Raw genomic sequence first — 27,144 nt, 5'->3', positions numbered from 1 at the left:
ATGAACTTCTCTTAGTTGGAGATTTAGCTGTAACTTGACATCAAAACATCTAAGTTTCAAGACAGTAGATTTTTGTATTTTTGTCCACCTTCGCGGCACTGTGCAACGAGTTGAATCAATGCAACTGTGCTTTTTTTGTACTGTGATTTTTTTTCTTGTTCTTTTTTTTCTCGTTCCACCGATGCATCAATCGCCTCGCAAGAGTCCCTAGCAACCTCAACTTAGTTGCACTGTGGCGGCAGCAAAAATTCCACAAACATAGCAGCCAGCACAGATTACTCACTAGTACTCGTACAAAAGATGTAGTCAGATTCCGGAATCGAACGAAAAATTTGCTCTTTTTGTTTTTCGCCCCACGTTCTATTAGTTATGTGGTTTGTGTTTTGCTCTTGAATGAATTGTGGGTTGTCTGCTGTTGCCACTCACTTCTCTCCTACCTCTGCTCTACTATTGGAATTTTCAAAGTCAATCGATGCGCGTAGGTAATTCACGATTTACGGCAAGCGAGCCCTTCAGTGCCGAATCAGTAAATAATAAAAGGTGGCGGCGGCGGCAGTGGTGGTGGCGGTGATGGTAGCAGTTGGAAGTCTCGAGACTCTTTTGCAACATTTCTGGCAGCATCTTTTCACACATACACACAGCTTTACTCCAATGGCAACTCCCATATTTACTGCTGCGCTTCTTCTGCCCCTTCATCGCCCGGCTGCCATTCCACCATAGTTCGCGCGGTTTGCCCTCTTCTAGTTCAACGCTGCTTGCTAAAACATGTTGGCCACATATTTCTGTTAATGCTTCTGTTGCTTGCAAGATAGGCAGCGGACTCACATACAAATTTATGTACATTAGGGCCGAGTAATTTAATTTCGAAAAAAAGTGTATGGCATATTCGAATTCTACGTTCGATTCTAAGCAAAAATGGTGAACAAACTATAAACCAAAGATTATGTTTGACCTTCCCAATTTTTAATAGAAAAAACAGTGTATTATAATTTTTTCTGAACAAAATTAATTTTTCATTAACAAAATTTTGGGTTTTCTTCATACAATATACTGCTTTTTCTTTTGAAAATTGGGAGGGATCAAACGTCATTTTGGCATACAGTTTTTTCGCCATTTTTGCTTACAATAAATCGTAGAATTTGAATTTGCTATACTCTTTCTTCGAAAATTTTGCTCCGAACTAAATATTCTCGCCCTAATGTACATACTTAAAAATTCAAATCGTTCAGTAATATCTATATATGTAGGTATTTTTATACTACGCCAAAGTTGGTTGCTTTTCAGTGACTGGCTCTCCAACAATCCAGCCGGCTCACCGAGCGGCTTACTAACTGACTGTCTGTTTCACTTACTGTCTCAAAGGCTTGGGAATCGCGTTTTATTTTGACCATGAGATTATTTCATTTTCTGTGTTTCCTTTTTGCCAGCAATGATCAGTGTTGGTATCGATTGTTGTTGTTAGGGTTTTTAGCTAGCCAGCTAGCTAACTTCTTGCTTTAGCACATCATTGATTTTTTAGCATTGAAGAGGAAGTTGCCAAGCGCTGAAAGAAATTCCTTTGAAGCGGTTGAGTGAGGTGTGAGAATATGTGTGCGAGTTGTAGTTATTTTGGTTTCTGATTTTAACCAATAAAAAAAAACAAACATTGCTTAAAATAACTGGAATTCCAAAAATCGAAACATTTTAGCTAATATAAAGCTGTGATACAATAGATACTCTCAAACTCAGCAAACGTACTAACACGTGTGAAATGATTTAATTCAGCGGAAAATGACTATGAAGTATAAAAGCATCTTGTATATACAAAAGTATCTGCGACTCAAAATGGCCGGAGAAATGGTCAAACTAAATTTGTCACTAAAAAATAATTTTTTAAGTTTTCGTCCATATAAAAAAAAAGGATCTGTTCGAGGTCAGACATGGATTATGGCTTAAAATTGGCTGTTACGCTAAAACTCAGTGATGAAGGAATCAAATCATCTTGAGATACCCTTATAAGTATCTCAGAGTTACAAAAGTATCTGCGCTGCAAATAGCCAGCAGAAGCGTTGAGCATTGACAATAACTCAATTTCTCACTATAAAAATAGTTTCTAGAATTACGTTTAAAAATCATCGAAATCCGTTTTGCAAAAACAAAATTAGCTTAGTGGTATAAATGTATCTATGAGATACAAAAGTATCTGTGACTGAACGCAGACAACGAAGAAATAATTCGTTACAGATGACAATTTTTTGTCTCTATATATATATATAGATTCTGATATTTATGTAAATATTTGCTAGTTACAAAAGTATCTCCAAACCGTCCGACACGGTAAATAACAACACATATGCGCTAAAAGCAAACAGCCATGCAAATGCCCATGCAGTGTATTTAATTTAACGATGTAACAGCAAAACGATATACAAAAGTATCTATAAATTACAAAAGTAAGTATCTACAACTCAAAACAGCTAAACACAAACGTTCAAACAATGAGGACAACTTGCTTTGTCTATAAACATTTAATTTCTAAATTCATTTCCTAGATATAAAAGTATCTCATCACAGTTAAAGGCAATAAATCTTAGCGAAAGCACGTCTACAATAAATAAAAAAATAAAAATAAAAACATGCAAAAACAAAATGAATGAAAAATATGAAATTAATTAAAAAACGTAAAATTATCTGTGAGATATGAAAATCCGAGATCGCCACAGGAAATCAAATAAAACACACGTAAGACAAACTCTAATGGGTATGAGAAAAGCAAACAAACATGCAAATTGTACATGATGCACACATTCATACATACAGTCGTACATGTGTCATACACACTCAAGTCTGTACATATATGTAACTAACTAAAAGTTGTTGAAAAAACCCATCGTAAAACAGAAATAAAAATCAAACACCTGCAGATGCACATCCGCGACATGGCGGCGGGCGGCACAGCACAGCACAGCACAGTCGGACAAGTTGTATTGATGATGTATCTGCCAATTTCGAATGTTTCGAATGCTGCTGCTGCGTTGCATACAATTAAAACTAAAAAGTTGTTAAACTAGCAGCGTTGGTAGTGGTAGTGCGCTAAGGAAGTTATATGAGAGTTGTTAAGCTTTTAAGGTGCGCGCGCGCGCGCGCTCATCATATTGCGCCGACTATGTACATATATGTCATTTCATTTGCTGCAGCTCACACCCGCGCTTCGCGCACTGTTGCTCATGGACAACTGCTTACATTGCGATGGCAATAAAAACACCCGGCAACAATAATTGCAACATCTCCACCAATCGCCGATGACGACGACGACGACGACGACGACGGCGACCTACACCTTCGCATTTTCATTTGATGGGGGGTACTTGCCTTCGCTCTGACTTTTCGCTTCTTTGGCATTCAACTTTCTATTTTCCAAAGTTGCGCGTCAACGCCAACACCAACGCGCCACCCCGACCAACGTCGTTCGTTGTTGCTGTAACATTTGTCGTAATATTTTTATGTGCGTATTCTATTGGCTTGTTTGTTGTTTTTTTATGTTGTTGCTTTGTTGATTTTGTGGAGTTGAGTTGGTCGCAACAAAAACAAAAATGCATTTTATTTGAAAAATCGTTGCTTTGATGTTATGTACCGCTGTTGTTGTTGCTTGTTATTAGCTGGCTGATATAAAATTTGTCTGCTGTTTTTTCAACGGAAAAGGCATAAAACTGCAGACAGCAACTAATGTGGAATTTCTTTAGTGTTAGCTGGGGCGCGCGATTTTTTTTTTTTTGTTATAAATGTCTGAAGATGTTGAAGAGAAAATTAAAAAAAAATAATATGGAAACATTTTATAGCAGGAAAAAATTGCATATTATTCAAGCGCCGACTTGGCTGGGGCAGAAGTTTTACGAGCGATGCAGTATGTTTGCTTGACATTTTGAAAAAAAAAAGAATTAAAAAAAACATTTTTTACTGCTGCGAATGAAGTGCTAGCGACGCTTTTAAGCGAGACAAATGGTGGAAGTTTGCAATGAAAATCATTGGTAAATATTTTTTGTTGATAATTATGCTATTTGAGTTTTGTGAAGACTTTAATAATTAAAAAGTCTGGGTGAGCAGTTGTATCTTGAGAATATATGTAGGTAAACAAATGCATAATATCTAGGAAGGACATATGAGGATTTAGTATTTCTCATATTGGAGTTGTGCCATTATTGCTTTTGAGATTCTTTAAAATGGAAATATTCCGCTGTAAACGCTCCAGTTGTTTTACAAGTGTAGCCTTGTCTAGTGAGTACCCTACCAGACAGGGGCTCCGTGAAACAAGATAGGCTTAAATCTGGCTTCATACAGCTAATAAAGTAGTTTGGGCGAGAGGCTTCACATTTTACCGATAGCTCCCCTACAGCAGTACAAGGCAACCGACGGCTTTCTTACCCTTTCCTCAATGTTAGGCTTTCACGACAGCTTCCTACCCAGGATCAAGGATAAGTACTTGACCCTGTCTGATTAGAGAAAACCCCCACTCGGATATCTTGTCCTTCCTGGTAAACAATACCAGCTATGTCTAGCTGGGATTTACTTCGAGGCGGCTGTTGATCGTCCACCTAGTTACCTGATTCAGGTAATCTGAGGCAGATCAAAAAGGGTGTCTAGAAATTGTTCCTCAATCAAAAGTTTCACATCATCTACATAGGCGATCACCCCGACATCCCACTTTTCCAGTTCCTCTAGAATTCGTTTACAACGGCAATCCAGGATAGGGGAGAGAGAACACTACCTTGCGGAGTTCCCCTTTTGACTCTGCGCTGAGTGCAGGCGCTCCCACACTTCGCTACGACTGTCACGAAGTAAGCTGTAGATAAGCCTTGTTAGGTTGGTTTCAACTCCCAGATTGTCAATAGACAGGACTATTGCCTCTGGAGTGACATTGTTGAAGGCCCCCTCGATATCGATATCTTTATGCGAGAAGGCTTCCTCTAACCACTTTACCGCGGTCCACCTACCTTTCCTTGCAATAAGCATGTTGAGCTCTTGAAAGACAGTCACGAGGAATGGTGTTTCTTATGTACAGGTCTATCAGTCTTTCGAGCGTTTATAGCAAAAACGAAGGCAGACTCATAGGCCTGAAATACCTAGGGGAAATATAAAAAGGCTTTTCGGGCCTTCGGCATGACCGCAACATTGACTACCCTCCAAGCCTTGGGGATGTACCCGGTCCTTACGCAGTTCGAACAAATAGGAGCCAACCAATTGCAGGACACCTCCAGAGCCCTTTGCAGCTGCGCACTTTTGACTTGAAGGGTATGAAGGGTTTGAACGAATTTATCGCCGAGGCCATGTGGCGATCGTCCAGAAGATCGGAAAAGTACAGGACCTGAAGTACAAAATATTGCAAATAAGTATATTTGACTGTACTACGATGTACGAAGTACAAGAGCTAAAAAAGAAGTACTGTACTTCCGAAAGGAGTATGGTTGCTCATATTACTACTATACTTTAAATATTTTGTATCTAAGAGATGCGTCTGTAACTTTAAGTAGATACCGTTTTCTCAGTAGTATAAAATTAGTCTGCACATAAAATTTTAAAAGCCGCATACATACTTGAGTAACGGCCCTAGATAGTTACTTTTAGATTTTTAAGATACTCGAATATTTTTTTTTAGGTTTATAAGCTCATTTAATTGTTTATATTGCAACATATTTTTTACTCATAAATAATTCCCCGCTCTTCTTTTTCTCTCTTCTCATTACAGCCGAATGCACCAAAGGCTGCGAACACGGCCATTGCGACAAGCCCAATCAATGCATGTAAGTAACCAATTTTACATATAAATATACATATGTACATACATAAATACGTATGTAGGTACACTTGTATTACATAAACAAAATAAACTATTTGCTATTAATTTCTTAATAACCACACGAATCCATTTAAATAATACACGCCTCTGCACACGCTTCGCAATTCTGTGCGCTCACTCGCTACCTTACTAACTACGAGTATATTTCGTGCGCCATCACCACCCACCCATTTAATAACAGCAACGACAGCGTAGCAGCAACAAATTTTCACGCCATACAACAAATATATATATATATTTTTTTTTTGTTTTTTTTTTATAGCTTCTTTGTTGTATTTCAAAATAGTTTGTGTGAATTCATTCAGAAGCGATTGCTTGACTGACTGCTTGCCTGCTGACTCTGGGTGTCGTCTCCGCTGTCTCATCAGCGGCAGTGGCAGTCCCACTCACTTTACAGCTGCTAGGTGGCCTCGTCGTCAGCACTCCAGTCAGTCACTCAGCCAACTGACGGACGGACATACTGTGTTTATACATATGTATTTATTTATGTAGATGCATACTGAGGTCTGTATGTAGTCATTATGCATTTGCTCGCAGCTAATTAAAATTTGGTTTTGCACGTTCGCTCGTTGGCTCGCTGCTTCATGTGCGCAATGCGTTTTTGTTACGCTACTGTTGGTTGCGCTTTGCAGTTGGATTTTTTTCTTTTATTAATTTTTTTCGCCCCGTTGATAAATTCTGTTACTTTGAAAAGTCAGATGCGAGCGCCAAAGCTATGCGCCGTGCTGCGATAGCTCATCTCCTGCGCGACGCGAAGGTGGTGTCACCGCGCGCGCACTCGGCATAGCTTTATTTGCTTACGTTTTTTGTTTGTTATTTTTTACTTTTTGCGCTCATTTTCCTGCGTTTTTTTTTTGCTGGTGTGTAGTTTCAAATTTAATTTCATGCAACTACAACAGTTTTGATTATTATAATGCGCTCTAAAGGCACCATCGCACCACCAAGTACTCGTACCTTCTCGAGTCGTATTAGCCTAGCCAGTCACTCAGTCAGCCAACCAGCCAGCCAGCTAAAGCTAAACACTCCCAAGCTGGCGGCATTTATTTTGGCAGACAGTCAGCAGTTGAAACATCATCACTGCACGCCGTTGTTATTGCTGCTGACTGGCACACCTTTTGTGTAGTTATTTAATAGGTTTTATTTTGCATTCCACATGCGCCCAACTTCAAATCGTATTTTTTTTTTCATTTTTCTATTTATTTATGGTGCATTTTATTTGTCCTTTTGTTGTCTGTCTGGTTTGGCTTATTTGTGGCGCATTTTTTCGCCCTTTCTTAAACTAAATTTTCAATCCATTAATAGGGCGTATAACGTTTGCCACACAGCCATAACTCAAGTGGCGCTTGCGTTGCTTTTATTTCGTTTGAATAGTTTGTGCATTTTTTTCGTCCTCAGCGCTCCACCGTATACTTTGTACTACGATGGCGCGCAAGAAGACCACAAGCAAGAATTTAGCACTAAAGTGGTGGTGCGGTAAGAAATCGCTCACCGGTGCGCACAATCATCACCCACTCACCCACTCGCGGTTTGGTCTATTAGTTGGTTTGTTTGCTGGAGTGTGATTGGTTTGGCTTAGTCTTCCCGTCTATTTGATTTACTTCATCAACAGTCTGGCCGCCCTGAAGCAGCGCCGCATGCATGTCTTTATGCCGCGGCCCTCACACCGCCTGCGCGCTTGCTTCCTCCTACAAACTAACTGCGCTTCTTGCTTTTTTTTTTTTGAGCGCTGCACCTGCAATAGGATGTTCCACCGCTGTTCAGCGCAATGCAGTATTTTTTCCGCAATTTGCTTTGCTTTTTTTGGCCACACTGCATTCTAGTGGTAATTTTTAATTTTATTTGCGCTTACATTTTTTGGCTCCTTTTTGAAAACTTAAATTTCATTTCGGGTTTTGCATTACAATTCGAAGGCAAATGCTCGTATATCTATGCATGGGACTCAAATCACTCACTCGCACTCACTTGCATTCTTAACAAACACACATACATGCAAGCCAAACTCAACCATTCAAGTCATCGAAAAATAATATAGCGAAACATTGAATTACAAATTTTTCCCACATCTTAATGCCTGCAGCGTAAGGTAACGGCAATAACTATGAGCTATGCGCGACGCTGTGCCGTTTGTTGTCTGCTTTCTTCTAGCTGCATTAAAAATCAGCTTAAGGTGGTTTGTGTGTATTTGCGCGCTTGCTTGGCAGCAGTATTTATTTATATATTTCCAATTTTTTTTTTTTTTTTTGTATTTTACTTCGACCCAGGTGAAAGAATATACTTTGCTGAGCTAGCAGAATTTTTTAATGCTTTTTTTGTATTCTTATGTGACTAAACTTTTTTTTTAGGCTTGCACTCATATTCACATTTATGCTTTTCTCATATAAATCAAGTTCAGCGCGGCTGAGTGAAATTTCGTGTGACAGTAGCCGCTTTTTTGCGATTGTTGTTTGCCTCTTCTTTTTTTTATTTTGTGGTAGTCATTTTTCCGTCACGCATTTAGCTAAAGAGTTATGCATAACTACTTGGCCGTACATACATAAATTTTTTTGGTTTGTTTTTCGTTTTGTTGTGGCTTTTGTTGGAGGTGTTACTCATATGTAGGTACGTATTGCGTCGTCGCTTGAATTTGTATGCAAGCCACAAGTCAGCTGTTTTGCATCTGTTTGTCTGTTCGCTTTCTTGTTTGTTTGTCATGGCTAATCCATTCAAACAAGACAGTTTATTTCTCACAGTTTTGAAAATGCATGCTTTTGGCTTTCAAAAATTGTTTAAAAATAAATAACTAAAACGCCTCGTCAGGCACTTCCACCGCATTGCCGCGGCCTAATTTTCAAGCGCCTACATTTTAATTGGGAATTTGAAAACTTTTCTTTTTATATTTTATATCTACAATAACTTATATCCCTCTCAAAAGCTTTTGCACTTTTTCGACGTTAGCAACATGTTGTTTGAAGTTTGAGCTACCAAAATTTTTAAATGTTTTCAGTGACTAAAACCCCGTCCTAAACATTCTCAGTATTTTCAGCAATGTTGCTAAGCTCATAGCAACATGCTGCTTCACCTTTAGATGGCCTAATTTTTCCGGTGATATTTTAAAACTCAAGCGTCAACTTAAAACCGACCTGAGTTATTCTGAGCCAGGGTTATCCAGCTCAAACATAAACGCCCCTGTAGGTGTTGAACAACAAATAAAGCATAGTATTCTTATCCTGTTTCACGTGAAAAAGCTGCCAAATTGCATATAAAATTTCTTTCTGTGAAAGAAGTTTGAAATTCCACAACATTTCATCAGCAAAGTAGTATTCTGTTCACGCTGTGAAAAAGCTTGCAACAAGCTGGCAACATTATGTATGAAAACTGACAGTTTATAGAAGCCGATCGTAAAACCTTATTTCACGCGTAAGAAAATTGCAGATGATGACTTATTATCAAACACCCGAAGTGAATGGCTCGTTTTTATTAGTTTGACTAGCTGCCCGCATGCGACGCAATTTCAGCTTATGCCTGTGGGTCTAGGCAAAAATGTAATCCCTCAAGGTTTAGCTTAAAATAGTTCCAGAGATACACCCTGTGAACATTTATCTTTCCTAAAGGAGTCACTTCCGTTTTTCTGTGCTTATTTCCATTGGAATGCTTCCAGAGATATCTATGTGTCATCAGATTTTTAGTTCATATGGGAGGTACCGCTGTCTCTTTTCAATGGCTACGAGATCGGTTTCATATACCCCAATTTTTCATAGGTTTGGGATTGATTTCATATATCTACATTCCAAATTCTACAGTGCCATGCCGCCTTTTCCAATGAATTAATTTTTTCCATGAGTTGGAGATTGACTTCATATATTACATATATCCATACCAAGTTCTAGTACTCTACTGTGAATACTTCCAGAGATATGCACTATGAAAAATTCGGTTTGTATCCCCTTTAGATATCGATTTTTGTTTTAGCCTATAACCATCCTTGGAAAGTCGGTGTTCGAAGTTTCAAAAAAAAAAAATCGGTACAGCATACAGCATTGTGACTCCTCAAGCAAAATGAACTAATGATTGTATACATCGGTATGCACAACGAATATGATTGCAAACAATGAAATGAGACATCGTAATTGACCAAAAAGATTGTAGAAAAGCTAAGAAATATAATTAGATAGAATATATTTAAACAGCCTCCAAAACATTTACTAGAGACTACCCTGAACTACACAAATCACTTTGATTAGAAATTTGTTTTTTCTTTATTTATTTTATACTACACTTTTTGGTGCGTCACAACAATATGTGTTGCTAATAAAATTTCACAGCTGTGATCCGAATGCTAACCTCAAAATTTAAGGATAACACACATCAAAGATATTCAACATTATATTCTAAATCGCAGTCAGCTGGAGCTCACTGAAGTTTTCTCGAATAAGGTAGCAGGCTATAAAGCGCTATGGGCTGGTCATCCCTGCACTAGCAACACTTTTTCGATATTAGCTACATGTTGCTACGTTGAACTTATTTTGTTCAAATTTCACACAAGGCTTACAACTACTAATGAACGCTTATAATAAGCGCAGGATACTATGGCTCCTGGCTCTTGTTGCTTGAACTTTGCGTAAATGCGCTCTGCTAACATTTGCTTTTTTGTTTAATTATTCATATATGTAAATCTTCGATTAAAGTGCTTGCAACATATGAAATCCTGCAAAAAAAACGTTTAGCAATATTTATGCGCATTAGCAACATGCTGCTGTGGTTTTCGAATGACTTCAAATATGCCCTTCTATACGATTTTTTGCGCTGGGATAAAATTTTAACCAGCGTAAGGACTTGCAACATTCATATTTGCATCAGCAACATTTTTTTTTGTGGTTTACTCAATTTGTGGTGAAATAAATTTTTCTTTTATGCAATTCTTCAGGATTAGTCGTTTGTATAAACGATTCCAGAACATCCAAACATACCAATGTACCACCTATCAACATGTTGCGTGGTTTTTGAACGGGTGGAGACTACTGAAAGTCACTTTCTTGCAGCAGTGCTTGTGCTCTTATTTCGAACACCGATGCTTTTTACTAGAAAAACAAATAGTATTTCAGCATTTTTGGCTACATAAATTTTCGCAAGCAACATGTTGCTTCGTGTGTCTTGTCGCTAAAGATTTCTAAAACTGAATTTTAAGTTGTATTTTATACTGGAGTTTATAACAATTCATTCAATTCAATACATAAAAAGCGACTTGGTGTCATTTGAGCAATAATTCTCTCCGTCAGCAACATGCTGCTTGATTTTTGGAGAGCTGAAAATTGTTCCAGCAGATATGAATATTTATATGGTGGTTTGCATGCGCAATATGGAATAAAAATATTTTATATTTCATAGGCATTACTCTAGCAACATGTGTTACCCAACAATCACGCCAGCAAAATGTTGCACAGAATTACTGAATAAATAAATATAATAGCATATTCTTTTCTATATATTTTTTTATCATTGCATCAGCGACATTTTGTAGCATTAGCAACATGTTGCACTTCACCTTAGCACGCAAACCTGCAAGTTTCTCTTGAAAACCCACTTTGCAGCACTGCCTGCTTCAGCGCAACATGTTTCGGCAACTCGCAAAACACTTTGCAAAGTAGCAGCTGACTTTTGTACTTAACGGCTGCTGTTAGCAAATCAACACTTCTGTAGCACTAGCTAGCAAATCAGTCGACGAAAACAATACGACAAATAAATAGGTACTCGTATGAAATTCAGGCGAGGGCAAGTTGGCAGCAAGAGATAATCGCAAAGAAGACGAAGAAGAAGCAAAAGAAGCTGAAGTATGAGTATCATAAAAACAACTAAGCTGCTGCTTTGCGGCGCACCTTGTTTCGTGCGCAACATTTTCATTCTACTTAATAGCACAAAAGATACACATAAATATGTAAGCACATACAAACAAATTAATTCGTCGCAAAAATTAAATGTAGGGGCAGTGGCGACGGCAACGGCAACATTTCAAGTAGTCTGCAATGATGATGATGATGATGATGATGACGGCAGGTGAATTGTGCTATGTGAGATATATTGACAATATTAATAACATTAAAAAACAACAACAACGCCGATATGTGAAATATACGACAACGCTGCCGCAACAGTAGACGTAAGCAATACAATCAAACAAATATATGAACCGAAGCGAAACAAAAGAAAACACCATAGAAAAATAAGCAGCAAACTGGTATAAGCTTGTGTATGTGTTCATATGCCTGTATGTATATTTGTGTGTGCATGCGTGCAACAAGTGTTGTGCAGACAGACATCAAGTGGTAGATGTTACCACAAATACAGCTGCGCTTATGCTTCACGCGCATGCATAGTGTATAGTTGTAACCTTATACACATGTTGCCGAGACAGTTGCCTACGCGCTGGTATCTCTTAAGGGTCCTGTGCATGTGCGTGTGCATCTTTTTCAACGGTAATTGTGTGATGCAGTTGACAGCAACACTGCAAATACGTTGATGAGCACAATAAGAACAACAATAAAAACAGCAGCAAAATGACAACAATGCTGGCTGGCGAGCTACCTGGCGACTACTAGCCGGCTGCAACTATCAACATGCATTCGCATAATTTCGCTGTTGTTCTTGTTGTTTTGAAATTTGTATTAATTTCTCGATATTATTGTAGCATTTGTTGTTGTTTATAATGATGCGCATCACTCGACGCTGTTGCGCTTCTCGCTGCTGTTGTTGCTCTGTGGCTTGTAGATAAGCAGCCAGCATAAAAACTGACTTAAAAAGGCAGCTGGTGGTGATATGTGCGAGTGTAAGTGTGTGTATTATGTGTAGATTGTTGCTGCCAGGTAGTCACTCTTACTATTTAAGCCAATCTAGTGGGACTTGCAACTGCCATGGCTGTTTGTTTATTTCTATTTAATTTTTTAATTTTTTTTTTGGAGACATACAACTGCGCGCGTCCACCTTAACCGTCTCTTCGTCCCCTCGCAAGCATCTACAAAGCAACTTTTATTGCTGCTGCCGCTTCAACCAACCATAAATATCTGCATATAGCACAAAAATAATTATTATAATTAAGTTAATGTTCTGTGTTTGTACGGTGGCATGGTGGCAGCGCAGCTGCAACAACTACATACATTTCTGCAATCTAATATACATGCCAGCAAGCAACACAAAGTCGTTGCTGTGCAAATTAATATATTGGTGGTGAAGCGCGAAAAAATGCCACTAATTTAAGTGCCAACTACCGATGAACGGTCGACCCGTCGAGCGTCCAAAGCTACAGACACTGCTCTGGCTGGCAATAAGTGGGCTAGCGCGTGAATAGCAATAATAAAAACGGCAACAAATATTTGCCAGAAACTTGCGCTGCTATGTAGTTTAGCAAAGGAAATAAAATTGAAATTAGTTTTCTCTGGAAGCGCTTAGAAAAAACACACGCGCTCAAAAAAATGCATAAAAAAGATCAACGGTGGTATGTAACAACAAATTTACTGCAAGTATAAGGAAAACAAGTGCGCGCGCACGCTCGTGCATAGAAGCTGCAATGCGCGCCTGCACTTCTTTTTTTTCATACCGCACACCGCTTAACTCTCGCGCCTAAAAGCCACAATGCGCGCCTGCTCTTCTTCTCTTCGTATCGCGCGCCGCTTACCTGTTGCGCCCAGTCTGGCGCTGCCCTTTATTTATTTCTAGTTCTTTTTGTTATTTTTATAGCACTAAACATGCACGCTGTTGAAACGTTTAAGAATCCGCGCATATACTACGTTCACTTGATTTTATTATTATTATTGTTATGCCATTTACTGCTTGAGTTGTTACTGCCGCTGCTTGTGTGCTTGTTTTTTATTTTTATTATTTTATTTATGTTGTTGTGCTGTTGTAATGTGTGGGAATGTTTTAATAATTCAGCACGCATCCACGTGAGGCGCGCTGCTTCATACGAAGCGCACTACATACACACACATTTACATATATAGATATACACGTGCTTGTATGTACTATACACATGTACATACATACATGAGCGCATAGCTAGTAAGCAATGACCATGCCATAAGACATCAGCAACAAATACTGTACATATAGCGCACAATAGTAGTAAAACAAGTAGAATAGCATAACAATAAAAATGAAATAACAAGCGTTACATGCATATCAGTAGATACATTAGCCAACCCATAAGCCACTTGTTGTTGATTAAAGAGGAATAAACAAAAAAAAAAACAATAAAAAAAATTATAAAGTAGCAGCGGAAAAAACGACTCAAAAGAATAGGTAACTCAAAGCAAAGGTGCTCAGAAAATGCACTCAAGCAAACATTTCTACATGTGTTGTTGTTGCTGTTGTTCCTAGTGGCTGCTGTTCCACTTGTCCGCTGCTTGTCATGCGCAATGCGTACGTTCAGCTTTTGGTGAACTCTTAACGCACTGCTCGCATGTGTACAAATGTACATATGCAATAGTTAGAGCCCTCGGAACACCTAACGCCTTACACATGCGCGCACGCAAAAACACTTATATTAACATACAAACGCTTACAAGCATGTTCACATCTATGCCTTACGTGCATGTTAGCCATATTTGCGCGTAGTGATTTTTGCATATCAACTATTTTATGGCCGCTATTTTCTCTGCCTTGGCTACCACATACTTATGTACATTTGCACATCCAACTAACTGCGCCTAACTAACTCCCATTCTCGCTAGCACTTTAGTTGTGCATATTTTATGGCATTTTGCTGAATTCAAATGAATTATTGGTAATTGATTTTTAGGTGAAGGCCCTTTTCTCATATAGCCTATGAGAATTCTATTAGCCAAGGCAGCGCATTTTCCACACCACACCGCTTTGTTATTTGCTTTCAACGTGGAGTTGATATTTTTACGCTTCGTTTTCTTCGCCTCTTTTCCTTCGCTTCCTTTTTGCTTTTTACTTGTCGTTTTTGCTTAGGTAGGGCAACGTCAGTTTGATTGTTCTTAGCCTTCTTCTTACTAATAGCCTCGCAAAATTTATGATTTAGGTTACTTGCTGCTGCCTTGCATTTGGCATTTCAATTATATTTTTCATTACTTTTATTTTTATTCTTTTTCTGATAAAATTTTAGCAGTAATGCATTTCATATTAAATTTATAAAAATCTAATTTTTATTAAAGATTTTTTGAATAATTGTAAACCAGTGGGTATACTCACCTGAGGGTATACTTTCAACATGAAAAAATTAAACTTTCTCCTTAATACATACCTTTATTTCGCCATAGAAATCAACTCCTGTTCGGGGTTAGCGTAAACAACTTCATTTTTTTAACCTTTAACTTTGGGTCTCACAGACCTTTTGATCGTTTGTCGAAGAAGACTGAAAATGCTATGTGGGTTAATTTTGATAATATATTTTGGCCCCTTTATAAAAATGAACTATTTCAACATTAAGTATTTTCATGTAAGAGCTTTTTATCAACTGCTTAGTATTTGTTTATCAACTTCACTAGGAAATGGTGTCAATATGTTCTCGCAAATTTAGGAGTCTGTGAGGCCCCATACCCGAGCTAGTGACACGAAAAATATATCCACATTCATTCAAAGGTTAAACCGTTAAGGTTAACATATATTTTTCTATCTAAAATATTTGTTAAAAATTCTTTAATTGTTTTAATTCAATATCAGTGGAATTGACAAGATCATTATTATCGACAGTTAAAACATCTAAAGCTGCGCAGATTTTCTTGTTGTAAGACTCACTCCAATTAAAGGTACTTACAAACACTAAATCCCCTTGATCAGCCAAACGACAACCTGGAATCCCACCCAGTATGATCCGTAGCTGTCAAAAAAATATATATAAATTCACTTTGCTTTCCAGCATGCATATTTTAAAACCTCAGTCAACACACATTTATCAAGCAAAAATGAATTGCTCAAAGAGCAATGCTGTTATGAAGTTAGTATATAAAGCAACACTGATCAGAGCTTAGCTGTCAAAAAAATCTTAGTCTCTTCGACCAAATTTTCCCTGCCGCACAAGTTAGTTTTATGATCTACATTTACAAGATCACTCTTACTCGAGGCGTCAAAACCTCAGTGAAACATATTTTTTAAACAAACAAAAATGTATTCGAAGATCATTCCTTATTACGTATGCCCTTATTAAAACAAAGTCTCTAGGTTAAAGATGACAATCTGTGTGATTCTTAGCAGTCTACCACTATCTTAGTTAGCTTTGCTCCCAAAAATTACTGACATGATCTTGATTAGCATGTTCTCTCATCCCCGATTCGCGTTGTTTTTGAACTACGTATTAGCCGTAGAGGCTAATTAGTACTAATGGCATACTTAGCACTACAAAATCTGAGGGCCATTTCACGATCCCCAACTTGCCTTAATAAGAAGGTCTTACTAAAGCGCTTTTCTTTCTCTATGAGCATAGATCCTCGTATTAAGCTCTACACGCTTCTCACTTTGTTATTCCAGAAAATTTTGGCTTTACTATTATTTAATACGTTTCCGATCTATGATCCTTAATCCTCCAAGACATATATTACGAAGGCCAATATTATGAGCACTTTTCTCTTCTAGTTTATGGCTTTTAAATTTGCAGATCATTAAAACGATCAATGCACGATCTTCGTTTCTCTGCATTAATTACAAACTTCTTTCCGAGATGCGCTGCATATGACGGTACTTGCTTTCTTTCTCAAGGACTATAGTGCATACTAGTGTCCAACCGAGCGTTCGGGCTCTGGTTCGGTTACCGAACAGTTCGGCCAAGAAGTTGGCGTTCGTTTCGGTTTCGGCCAAAATTGGCTGAGTAATTTGGCAGAAAACTTGTAAAGAATTTTTTTACAAATTATAAACATTTTAAAGTTTTTTTTTTTTTAATTTAAGTGCCCCTGTAGCGTTTCTCTAATTTGATTCTATAGCTTTTTATGACGACTTTCTTATTTCTTTTCGTTCTTTTAATTTTATTTCCTTTCCGAAGTTTTAATGCCAGATAAAAATTTTGGAAAGTTAAATTTTCAAAATTGCTTTTTAATTCGATGTCAGATTGAGAAATAAATTTTAGTTCCACGTGTTAACAACCAGAAAGAACTTTTTGTCAAAGTTGCTGCACTAGCAATTTTTATTTGTGCTGTGTGTGAAACTGATCGCGAGTTTTTGAGAAGCAATAACCGATAATTTACATAAAATATCAGAAATGTTTTTAATTAATTATTTTGCGGTATATAATTACTTATGTAATTTTTATTCTAAAAAGTTCGGGTTCGGTTCGGATTTGGCCGAACCTCAAGAAAAAAAAACCGAGTGTTCGGTGCGAGTTCAGCCAAAAACTCCGAGTTCGGTCGGACAATATGGTATGCACTACCAATTCGGCTAGCATTTATTACTTACGTTTGTTTTTGTCAGATCACCTTGGCCATAATGATCCTCAGCGATTTTTTTTACATTTTACTACTTTGGCGTTGACATTTTTGCAAACTTATTTTGCAGTTTCTGTGATTTCTTAGCGCTGTCAAGCGCACAACACTACTCGATTTTTCTTTAAATGCCACTATTGTTTTCTTGTCATACGCGCATCCTTACTGATCGCGCAAAGAGCAACGCATACCTATATTTACAGACTAACTTACTTTGTTCGCAAACAACCAGCGCGTTTAATCGCGCATCCACCATTTCAGCCAGTTGTCATGCCAATTTGCGTTTGTCCGCCTGCCGCCCCACAGACGCAGAAGTGAATCAGTCAACTGGAAGAGAAGGGCTCACTCATACACCTCCGACGCTCACCTCCTCCAGTGCGTGGCACTCAAACTGTCTACTTGACTTGCTAACCCAACATCCACTGCTACTACAGCAATCTTCTTTTGCATGTTGCTGAGCGTTATTTGCATGTTGCAACGCCGTCACTATGACCACCGTCTTCTTGTTGTATGCGTTTCTTTTTTTTGCGTACACTATCGCTACACCATTCTACATTTGCTGATTATCTGCTGCGAAACAGGTGATCCGTCTTGTGTCTTCTGCCGGGCTGTCTGGCCTCTTTGTACTGCAATCCCTGCCAAGTTTGCTTATTTCCATTGTGCGCTGCATATTTTTTAACTTTTGCTTGTTTTGATTTGTCATTACTCACCGCCGGCTGCTGGCTAACTGCCTTGTTGGCTATCGCAGTGCCTTTGCCTTTGCATATGAGTTAAAGAAAAAAGCGCCAAAGTTGATTTATTTACATTTTCATTGATTTACTCAGCGCCACAGACGTGGCAGCGGCACAGTCAAGTGAGAAAATAAACAGGCTGGAGGCTCGTGAGATTGTTTCTTTGGCTGAGTATATTCGTTAACAGCAAAAAATTGGATTCTCATTGCCAGTTGCACCGCATCGTCATACAAATGAATATGACGCGCTTATAATTGTCCACCCGACAAAAAGATGGTGTGGTGTGGTGGTGACGGCACTGAAGCGACAGCCCTACTCCACGGTGTCTCCTCCGCAAACGCATCGTTGGTCATTTCCCCACATAAATCGTGTTAAGCGCGCCTTGGGCTTTGGAGTGTTTTCAGATTTGCTCTATAGCTTGCGGCTGCTTTATTCAATTCATTTTATCATCATTTCCTCTTACTGCTCTCCCCCTAAGCACCGCAACCACGGCTCTAACCACTTTATTTGTGTTACATTTTCAATTTCTTTCGCTTGGCACTTTTATCTAAAATTAAAATTGATTTTAATGAAGTAGCTCGTTATGCTGGCTTTTGACGCGCTATTGTTAGCTGCCTATCATAGCTGGAGTGTAGCAGCAAGCAAACAACTTTGACAACTATAACAACAACAAAACGATCCAATTTTATTTGTGGCACTCCACTTAATGAGCACTTCAGCTGCTTGAACAGCATTTTCTGTGAGTAACCCGCTAGGCGCTTGCGCGCGCGCCGCTTTTGTCGTTGAAAGCATTGCAAATATGAGATATATGCGTATGCGCATTCGCGCGCGCATGTATGTTTAAATACAATTTGTTGCGCCACAAACAAATCTATTTGCAATGCTTTCCAAATTGCTGTCGTTGAAGATTTTTGACATTCATTTGCGCTTTTATATCTGAGCGCCCGCCACACGATTTGCAAGCAAGCAAAATAGCGAGATGCTCCAGTCATTTGACTAAATTTCGCAAATTTTTTCGCAAGTGGGTCAAGAGTTGTGTTGCTTTGGCAAAAAAAAAAAGTATATTATAAAGCATGAAGAAAGCGTTGCGCTCATTAATTTGTATTTTAAAAAGTTTCCTTTATACATTTTCGTATTTCAAAGTTACTCGACCATGGCAGCAAACTACTAAGTGATCTGCAAATTCCCACCTACAATACGAACGAAACAAAGTAAAAGTCCTCTTCCACTCTTCCGCTTCATGCGAAAGCGCCAACGCAGATTCACTTGCCATCGGCTGATCACCGCATCAACAACAACAAAAGTAAGTGACAAGCGCGCGCACGTCTGTCAGTCGCAAATCAAACTACAGTACAACTTCAACTTCAACTCAAATCAACTAAAAGCAAGGAAGAGCAGCGCATATACATACAAACAAGTTATAATATTTGTAGCGTGGTGTGAGTGTCACCAGCATTGCCACAAGCAACAGCAGCAGAAATGCAAGCGCAAGTCAAGCGATCATTTGATCAGCAAAGAAAAGATCTGTGCGATCACCAAACGATTGCGCTCGCCAACTCTACAGCATTGCTGGTTGACCAACCTTAGGCCAACTTGGCNTCGCAAATCAAACTACAGTACAACTTCAACTTCAACTCAAATCAACTAAAGGCAAGGAAGAGCAGCGCATATACATACAAACAAGTTATTATATTTGTTGCGTGGTGTGAGTGTCACCAGCATTGCCACAAGCAACAGCAACAGAAATGCAAGCGCAAGTCAAGCGATCGTTTGATCAGCAAAGAAAAGATCTGTGCGATCACCAAACGATTGCGCTCGCCAACTCTACAGCATTGCTGGTTGACCAACCTTAGGCCAACTTGGTCTAACTCGTCGTTGTTGTCACTGTTTTAACTGCTGAGTGACAGCCGCAGAGGCACACTGACGCATTGACTCGTTGACTGACTGGCATTCAGCGCGAACGTGCGCGCGCGCGGATACACCGACTCTGTTGACTACTTATTTTCATAGCCAAGTGCAGCGGGTGGCAGCAATAAAAAGCGCCTACATATACATACATATATAACAAATAAAATAAGTAACTAACTCCACTTGCAGTTGGGCATTTGGCGAAAGGTGACTCTCATACGCAGTGCACCAGCTAAGCCAAGCACACCAATCGTGGTGATCTTTTAGTTAACTGATCGCGTCGTCCAGCGGCTATTGAATGCAAGCCACACGTAGCTAGTCTACGTGTTTTTAAGCGTAACTGGGCCTATGTTTATGCCTCGTCGCTGTGTTGTTTTGTGCTTGTATGCGCGCTTTTTATTTGCACTGTATCTTGAGCGCGTCACTTCCACATCCACTTTATTGCAACTTCAGGCTTGGAACGCTTGTGTGCATATCTGTTAGTCTGTCTTTCTGTTTGTCGCTCTTTGTCCGTCGTTCGTTTGTCCATCCATCCATCCATCCATCCATTTTCTGTGTGTGTTTATGGTGTGTGACCATTTTTGCAAATTATTTCTCACGGCCAATAAGCACATGCATGGCAAATGCACAAATACACTACGTTCGCGCGCGCGCGCGCCCGCTCCCTCACAAACAATCACTTACTTACTTAACGCAGCGCGCGCAACGCAACGCCAAGTAAGTTCCGACACTTGTCTCTTGTTTCTCCACTTCTACCGCCATGTCATCGTGGTGCGTCAGACAATTGTAGCCCAAACAAAAAAAAGAGGAAGAAATACGCAGAAGTATGATCGCGTATGCGATTTGGTTTTGTAGAAGATGCGACAGAGCGCCGCGAGAACAAAGAACGTATTCGCTGAAGAGGAAAAAAGAAAATAATTTAATTTAATAATTACAATAATAATGCAGAGCGCAATGTGTCAAACCCTGCAACGGCGAGTGAATACGAAGGTTATAAAAAAGAGATTGTAAAGTGAAAAGAATCACCAAATATGCATTCGAATTTAAAAGCATTGACCATGCAGGTCCGCGAAATTTGTGGCAGCCGAAAAGGCATTTTATTATTTTTATTTTATTAATTTTTTTCGAACCTCCAACCTTCTTCGCGCTCTACAAGCCGCTCAAGGGATTCCTGTAAAACCAGCGATCACTTTAGTAGGCTTGTAGTTGTCCAGTACATGGTTACTTCTCGAACTTGTTCCCCTTTCTTGTTCGGTTGCTTGTTGTCTGTAGCGTCATGAATGAAAATTAAATGCAGCAACATGTTTGCGGTATACGTGCGAGAATTTTTAAAATACGCAAGCACAGCCAATTTGTACAAAATGTTTCGTACATTTTACCCGTACTTCTCTTTTCTGGAATGTCTTCATTTTTGTATTCAGCAATTTGTTGTAAGCAGCTTGTAAATTGGAGCACTCTTCGAAGCGGAATGCTCGAAAACTATAACTGCTTTTTGATCTTAAGCAGTTTAAAAATGCGCCGACTGTCAATTTGTTAAATGACCAAGTATTTACATACTTTCCGACTTTCGTTTTTTTTTTTTGGATTATTAAGCCGTGCGCCTATTTTGCGATTTACAGACGACATCGCTGGAATATTAGATTAATAATTATATGAAATTTGCTTTAATAAATAAGGCCAACTCGTGAAGGGGTTTGGTTTTCTTTTGTGGCGAAAGTTATCGAAGTCCTAAAAGTATCTACAAATACCTAAAAATTGAAATTCATTTTGGATACCTAAATAACTTATCCTCAAGGAATATATTATTTATTTTTATTTTTTGGCTCAGTAATATTTCTCACAATTAGTTAATACGCAAAACTCTTTTCCCACCTTAGCTTGTCTCAGCACCCTTACTCTCTCTCATTTTTCTGCCACTTCTCCAATATTTAGCTTAGTCACAAACCACTTTACTCGTATAGCCAAATCACTAACATCTTTCTCTCTTCTCGCTCTCTCTATTTACAGTTGTCAAACCGGCTGGAAGGGACCTCTGTGCAACGAATGCGAACCCTACCCGGGCTGCGTGCATGGTACCTGTAATAAACCTTGGAAATGCATCTGTAAGGAAGGCTGGGGTGGCTTACTCTGCAATCAGGATCTCAACTACTGTACAAATCATCGTCCTTGTCAAAATGGTGGCACCTGCTTCAATTCCGGTCCCGATCTATACACCTGCAAATGCCCACCGAACTTTATTGGCTCTGAGTGCCAGAATGAGATCACTTCGTGTAAGGAAGGCAATCCATGCCAGAATGGTGGCGCTTGCCTTGACGAGACTAGCACGCGCGGTTATAAATGCGAATGTCTGAAGGACTGGGGCGGTCCATTGTGCGAAGAGAAGGTGATCACTTGTCTGGATAAACCATGCCGTCACGGCACCTGCCGCAACTCCACAAAGGGGTTTCAATGCGACTGTCCGGGCGGCTACAGCGGCCGCGTATGTGAGCTGCACGTAGACAACTGTAATCCGAATCCCTGCCAGAATAGCGGGAGCTGCTTCATGACCTCTTCCGGTAATCACAAATGCCAATGTCGCAGCGGTTTTGCGGGCAGCATGTGCGAGCAGAACATCGACGACTGTCAAGGCAATCCATGTCACAATGGCGGCACCTGCATCGACATGATCAATCAGTTTCGTTGCCAATGCGTACCGGGCTACTTGGGCTCACTCTGTTCGGATAAGGTAGACTTATGCTTAACTAAACCTTGCGCCAATGGCGGTACCTGCACGAACCTGAACAACGACTATAGGTGCACTTGTCGCGCTGGCTTCACCGGCAAAGATTGCTCAATTGACATTGATGAGTGCATGTCTGCGCCCTGTCGCAATGGTGGCACTTGCGTGAATCGCGTCAACAGTTTCCATTGCGTTTGCGCCCACGGATTTTGCGGTAAACAGTGTGAAGAGGAGTCTTACGCGTCGTACGAATCTCGTCCGTATCAGGCTGCGCCACAGGCGCGCAGTGACGGCTTGACATCTGGGCAGGTTTTTCTGATTGCCATACTCTCGGTGGCCATGCCAGTGGTGGCTGTGATCGCCGCTTGCGTAGTGGTTTGCATGAAACGCAAGCGTAAGCGCGCACAGGAGAAGGACGATGCGGAGGCGCGCAAGCAGAACGAACAGAACGCAGTGGCGACGCTGCATCACAATTCGAATGGCGTTGGCGGTATGGGCGTGATGAGCGGTGTGGTAGGCGGCGTCGGTTTGGGTGTGAAACGAACTTCATCCTCTGGACTGGCATTCGACAATTCCAATCCGAACATCATCAAGAATACCTGGGATAAATCGGTTAACAACATTTCGGCTTCTGCAAGCACAGATGATTGCCTAAATACATCGCTATATGGCAGCGCGCTAGCCAACTATGCGGCGGACAACAACGCCAATTCGGAATACTGCGGTGTAGGCCAAATAGCGCCGCTGCAACGCGCCAAGTCACAGAAGCAACTCAACACCGATCCCACACTAATGCATCGCGCCTCACAGCTGTTGCACAGCGCCGCTAGTGCAGTAGCCGGTGTTAGTGCTGCTGCGGCGGCAGCAAATAGCGCCGCCAACGCTGGCCTTAGTGGGGTGAACGGCGCTAACGGCGCTGTTGGTGGTGGTGGCGGTGCAACCAAAGACTATGGCGTCCATGGCAGCAACGGCGGCAGTGGCGCTGAAGGCAAGCGTATCTCAGTGTTAGGTGAGAGCGCCTATTGCAGTCAGCGGTGGCCATCGTTGGCGACGGCAGGTGNGACTATGGCGTCCATGGCAGCAACGGCGGCAGTGGCGCTGAAGGCAAGCGCATCTCAGTGTTAGGTGAGAGCGCCTATTGCAGTCAGCGGTGGCCATCGTTGGCGACGGCAGGTATGAGTGGCGGCTGTGCGTCACAGATGATGGCTGCCTCGGCAGCGGCCGCGGCGGCGGGGAGTAGTGCGGCGGCGTCTGCTGCGCATCAGCAACAGCAGCAGGCGCGCGCCGTATTGTGTGGCACGCCGCATATGTGAACGTCACATGGCGGCGCAAGTGAGCAGTTTTTGGCTGTGGCGCCGAGCGTGGCAATCGTGTGCGGTTGCGCACGACAGCATAATCGGCGAGTGCGCAGGATGTTGGCGTGTTGGTGCGGGCACGCGTAACGTAAGCTGTTGAACATTTTTTGCTACGAAATTTCTTAACAAAAAACGAGCGTTTTTTCGTTGTAATTTTAATTTAATATTTTTTTCATTTGTTCGTGTAAATGCTAAAATCTTTTTACAAGCGAAAATATGCTGCTTCTCTACCGATTCAATTATATACATACATACATACATAAATTTTTTCTGTAATTTTTCGCTGTTGAAATGGACTGACGTTGATAAGAAATTTATTGTAAAAAGCCGTATACATAACTAGAATTAATATTATAATATAAGTAAATAACTTGTGCGCAATTGTGAGGAGCGAACGACCGAACGAACGAACGCGTTAGTGAGTTGGTATACAAGCTGACATTTTAAGAAATTTCAAAACTAAAAAATTATGCTGTATGTTGTGTGCTTTGTAGAATTTGGAAAGAGATAAATGGACCTTAGCGTTAAACAAATTTTTTTAATTGTTAAAATTATTTGCTAAATTTAATATTTATTAAGCGAAAAGCATAAGAAATGACGCATTCCGCTAGTAGCAAACGACGAGTATTTTTGCATGACGCTGCCACGCATTTTTTTGCCGTTCAAGCGCGCAGGTATATAATTGGCGCTTACAAGTCTCCTTATTTATAGTGCGATTTTCTTTTTTTTTCCAAAAGAAAAATTGTCTTATTTCGCGTTTAGTGGAGTGCGCTGATTGCTGTGACGAATTTTCGAATTAAAAAAAAAAACTAGTTATTAAATGCTAAAGTTTAAATGACAAAGCCGCTCTACTAAAAATTTATGAATTGTGTAAGACGAAAAAAATGCCTCGACATTTTAATTTATTGCATGCGACTTAAAAAAAATAACTGTTTAGGTCTCACATATATAATTTTGTTAACAAACAAATTTTTGTGTGTCCAACTGCCATTATTTCGAGGCACCTTTGCAAACATTTAGAAACTCGATCCTTTTCGCCGAAATTCCGCTGTTTAAAAAATGTATTTAAATTCCTGGAACCAACTACGTGCATTTTTGATTTTTTTTTCGAAAAAACTAAGAGCGCACTGGTGTCCACATTGACAAAAATTTGTTTTTGCTGTAAAAAAATATTTAATTGACTTGTAAATATTAGTTTTAATTTTTTCGATATGCACTTTTGACTTGTGTTAATATATTTAACAAAGAAAATTTTCAATTTTTATGTGCGGTGTGTTTGTGTTCTGGAAGGCTTACAAATTTTGTGTTGAAATTTTTGGATAGAAAAATTTTGCTAACAAAAAAATTTATTCAAGAAAATTAAGCTAAACATTAAAATTTCTACGAATAAAATTAAAATTTAGGCGAATATATTTTTGAGTTTAAAAATAAACGATCTTTTTTAGCTCAGAAATGTATTCGCATTTTGCTTCAATTTAATACTAGCTAGCAAAAAATTAAAACAATTTTTTTTTTAATTTTAATGTTTTAATTTTTTTAGTTTTTTTTTTAATTTTTAAATATGCTATACTATGTGTATACTTTTTCGTTTTTAGTGCCTAAATATTGTTTCTTGTCTAAATTTGTATCCTATCGTAAAAGTTTTGTAAAGTAAAAAAACTATTTAAATTACAAATATTTTTCGATATATACTTATTTAATTGATTCAATAAATTTGTTTGATATAAAACATTATTTTGGCAAATAAATGTAACGTAAAAAACTACGACTTTTTGTCAAAATTTTAATATCTTTTGTATTATAATTTTTAGATTTATAATTTCTTCTTTCGGTAAATAAAAATTAAATTTTAGAATTTTTTAGTTAGATATTTCTAATTTAATATTTTTTTCCTTCCAAAAAAAAATATTTTCCTCCCCCAAAAAAAAAATCTCTTTACAAACAAAGCTTAGCAAAGAAAATACACTCTTTCAACTTAATTTTTGTAAATTAAATATAATTTTTTCTCTAAAAAGTAAGCATACATTTTCTTTTCATTAAATTTGTGCTTAGTTAAAAACTTTTAAATCTAGTTATTTGGTTTTTCGAAATATGTATTAAAAATTTTTGCACACTTTTTAGCCTTACAGAACATATGAACGCACCCGCGCTCCTATCGCACTTTACGCACCTCTCATAGGTAATTAGTTAACATAGATATACATATTTATAAATTTATATTTTGTATGCCAATTTAGTTTAAATTTTATTTCTAAGAGTAAATAGAATAGACAAGCAAAGCAAACAAACAAACAGAAAACATAAATAAAGTGAAGACAAAAATTTTATGTAAAAAGGGCATTTGTTAGTGAAGCCCCTTATTTCTAAACTAACTCGAACTTATTTTCTACGCTATTTTTATTTTATACATGTATATTTAGTTAAAATATTACATAAACCCTGAAAGCAAACAACATTGTTTTAATCAAAAACAAATTTTTAAATTTTTTCTATTTTACAAAATAATTAAATATTATAGAAAATTGCATTTACTTTTGATACTTTGGCATATCGCTGTATAAACCGAAAAGAAAAAAATGTATAAAAAAAATTGTGGCTCACTTGAATTGTTTATTAAGATTTGATAAAAAGCTAATAAAATAATTTTTGGCAACAGCAAAAAATTTCTCGCAGTGTCACAAAGCCAGCTGATGTGTGAAAGACACTATTTCATGCATAAGCATACAAATACCCGCTCTGCTTGATTGTAATTATTTAAAACAAGACATACATTTACTGTTTATTTAGAAATTTAATTTTTTTAAAAAGACAAAGCACAAATAGAACTGAAAAAAGAACACACAAAAACAAACAATGCATTGAATTTATTAATTTCTAAGGACAACTTGTTTGAAAAAAAGATAAAAAATATATTTTGAATTCTGCACAAAAATGTTATTTCGACGACCACAAAAAATATATTTTTAACTACAAGCAAGTGTGAACTTAAATATATTGTGAAAAAACTGAAAACAAAGTCAGCGCTTCAAAGAAATGTATTGTGTAAAGAAAGTGTTACCAAATTTTTTTTTAAAGTTGAAAAAACACTAAAAAAATATTGTAAATTTTGTGACGCGCCCAAACTGAAATATTTATTAAAAAGCACGAAACATAAAATGATATGTCAAAAACAAAAAATAAACAAAATGTGTTATTA

General features: G+C 38.7%; 1 protein-coding gene across 1 annotated transcript in view; it reads left to right on the top strand.

The window, feature by feature from the left end:
• Delta (neurogenic locus protein delta) overlaps positions 1-23,718 on the top strand; it is a gene marked incomplete at its 5' end in the record, with an annotated part of 61,139 nt that extends 37,421 nt beyond the window's left edge. Inside the window, 2 exons of the mRNA XM_017620921.1 lie at positions 5,723-5,777; positions 21,882-23,718. Of these exons, the coding sequence (XP_017476410.1) occupies positions 5,723-5,777; positions 21,882-23,718 (1,892 nt within the window). The remainder of the gene's footprint in view (positions 1-5,722; positions 5,778-21,881) is intronic.
• Between the last annotated feature and the right edge of the window lie 3,426 nt (positions 23,719-27,144).

The sequence above is a fragment of the Rhagoletis zephyria genome, unplaced genomic scaffold (genome assembly GCF_001687245.7).
Source record: "Rhagoletis zephyria isolate East Lansing unplaced genomic scaffold, Rhagoletis_zephyria_1.1 Rzeph_scaffold_02290, whole genome shotgun sequence".
Classification (NCBI taxonomy): Eukaryota; Metazoa; Arthropoda; class Insecta; order Diptera; family Tephritidae; genus Rhagoletis; species Rhagoletis zephyria.
This window is presented reverse-complemented; position numbering and strand designations above follow the sequence as displayed.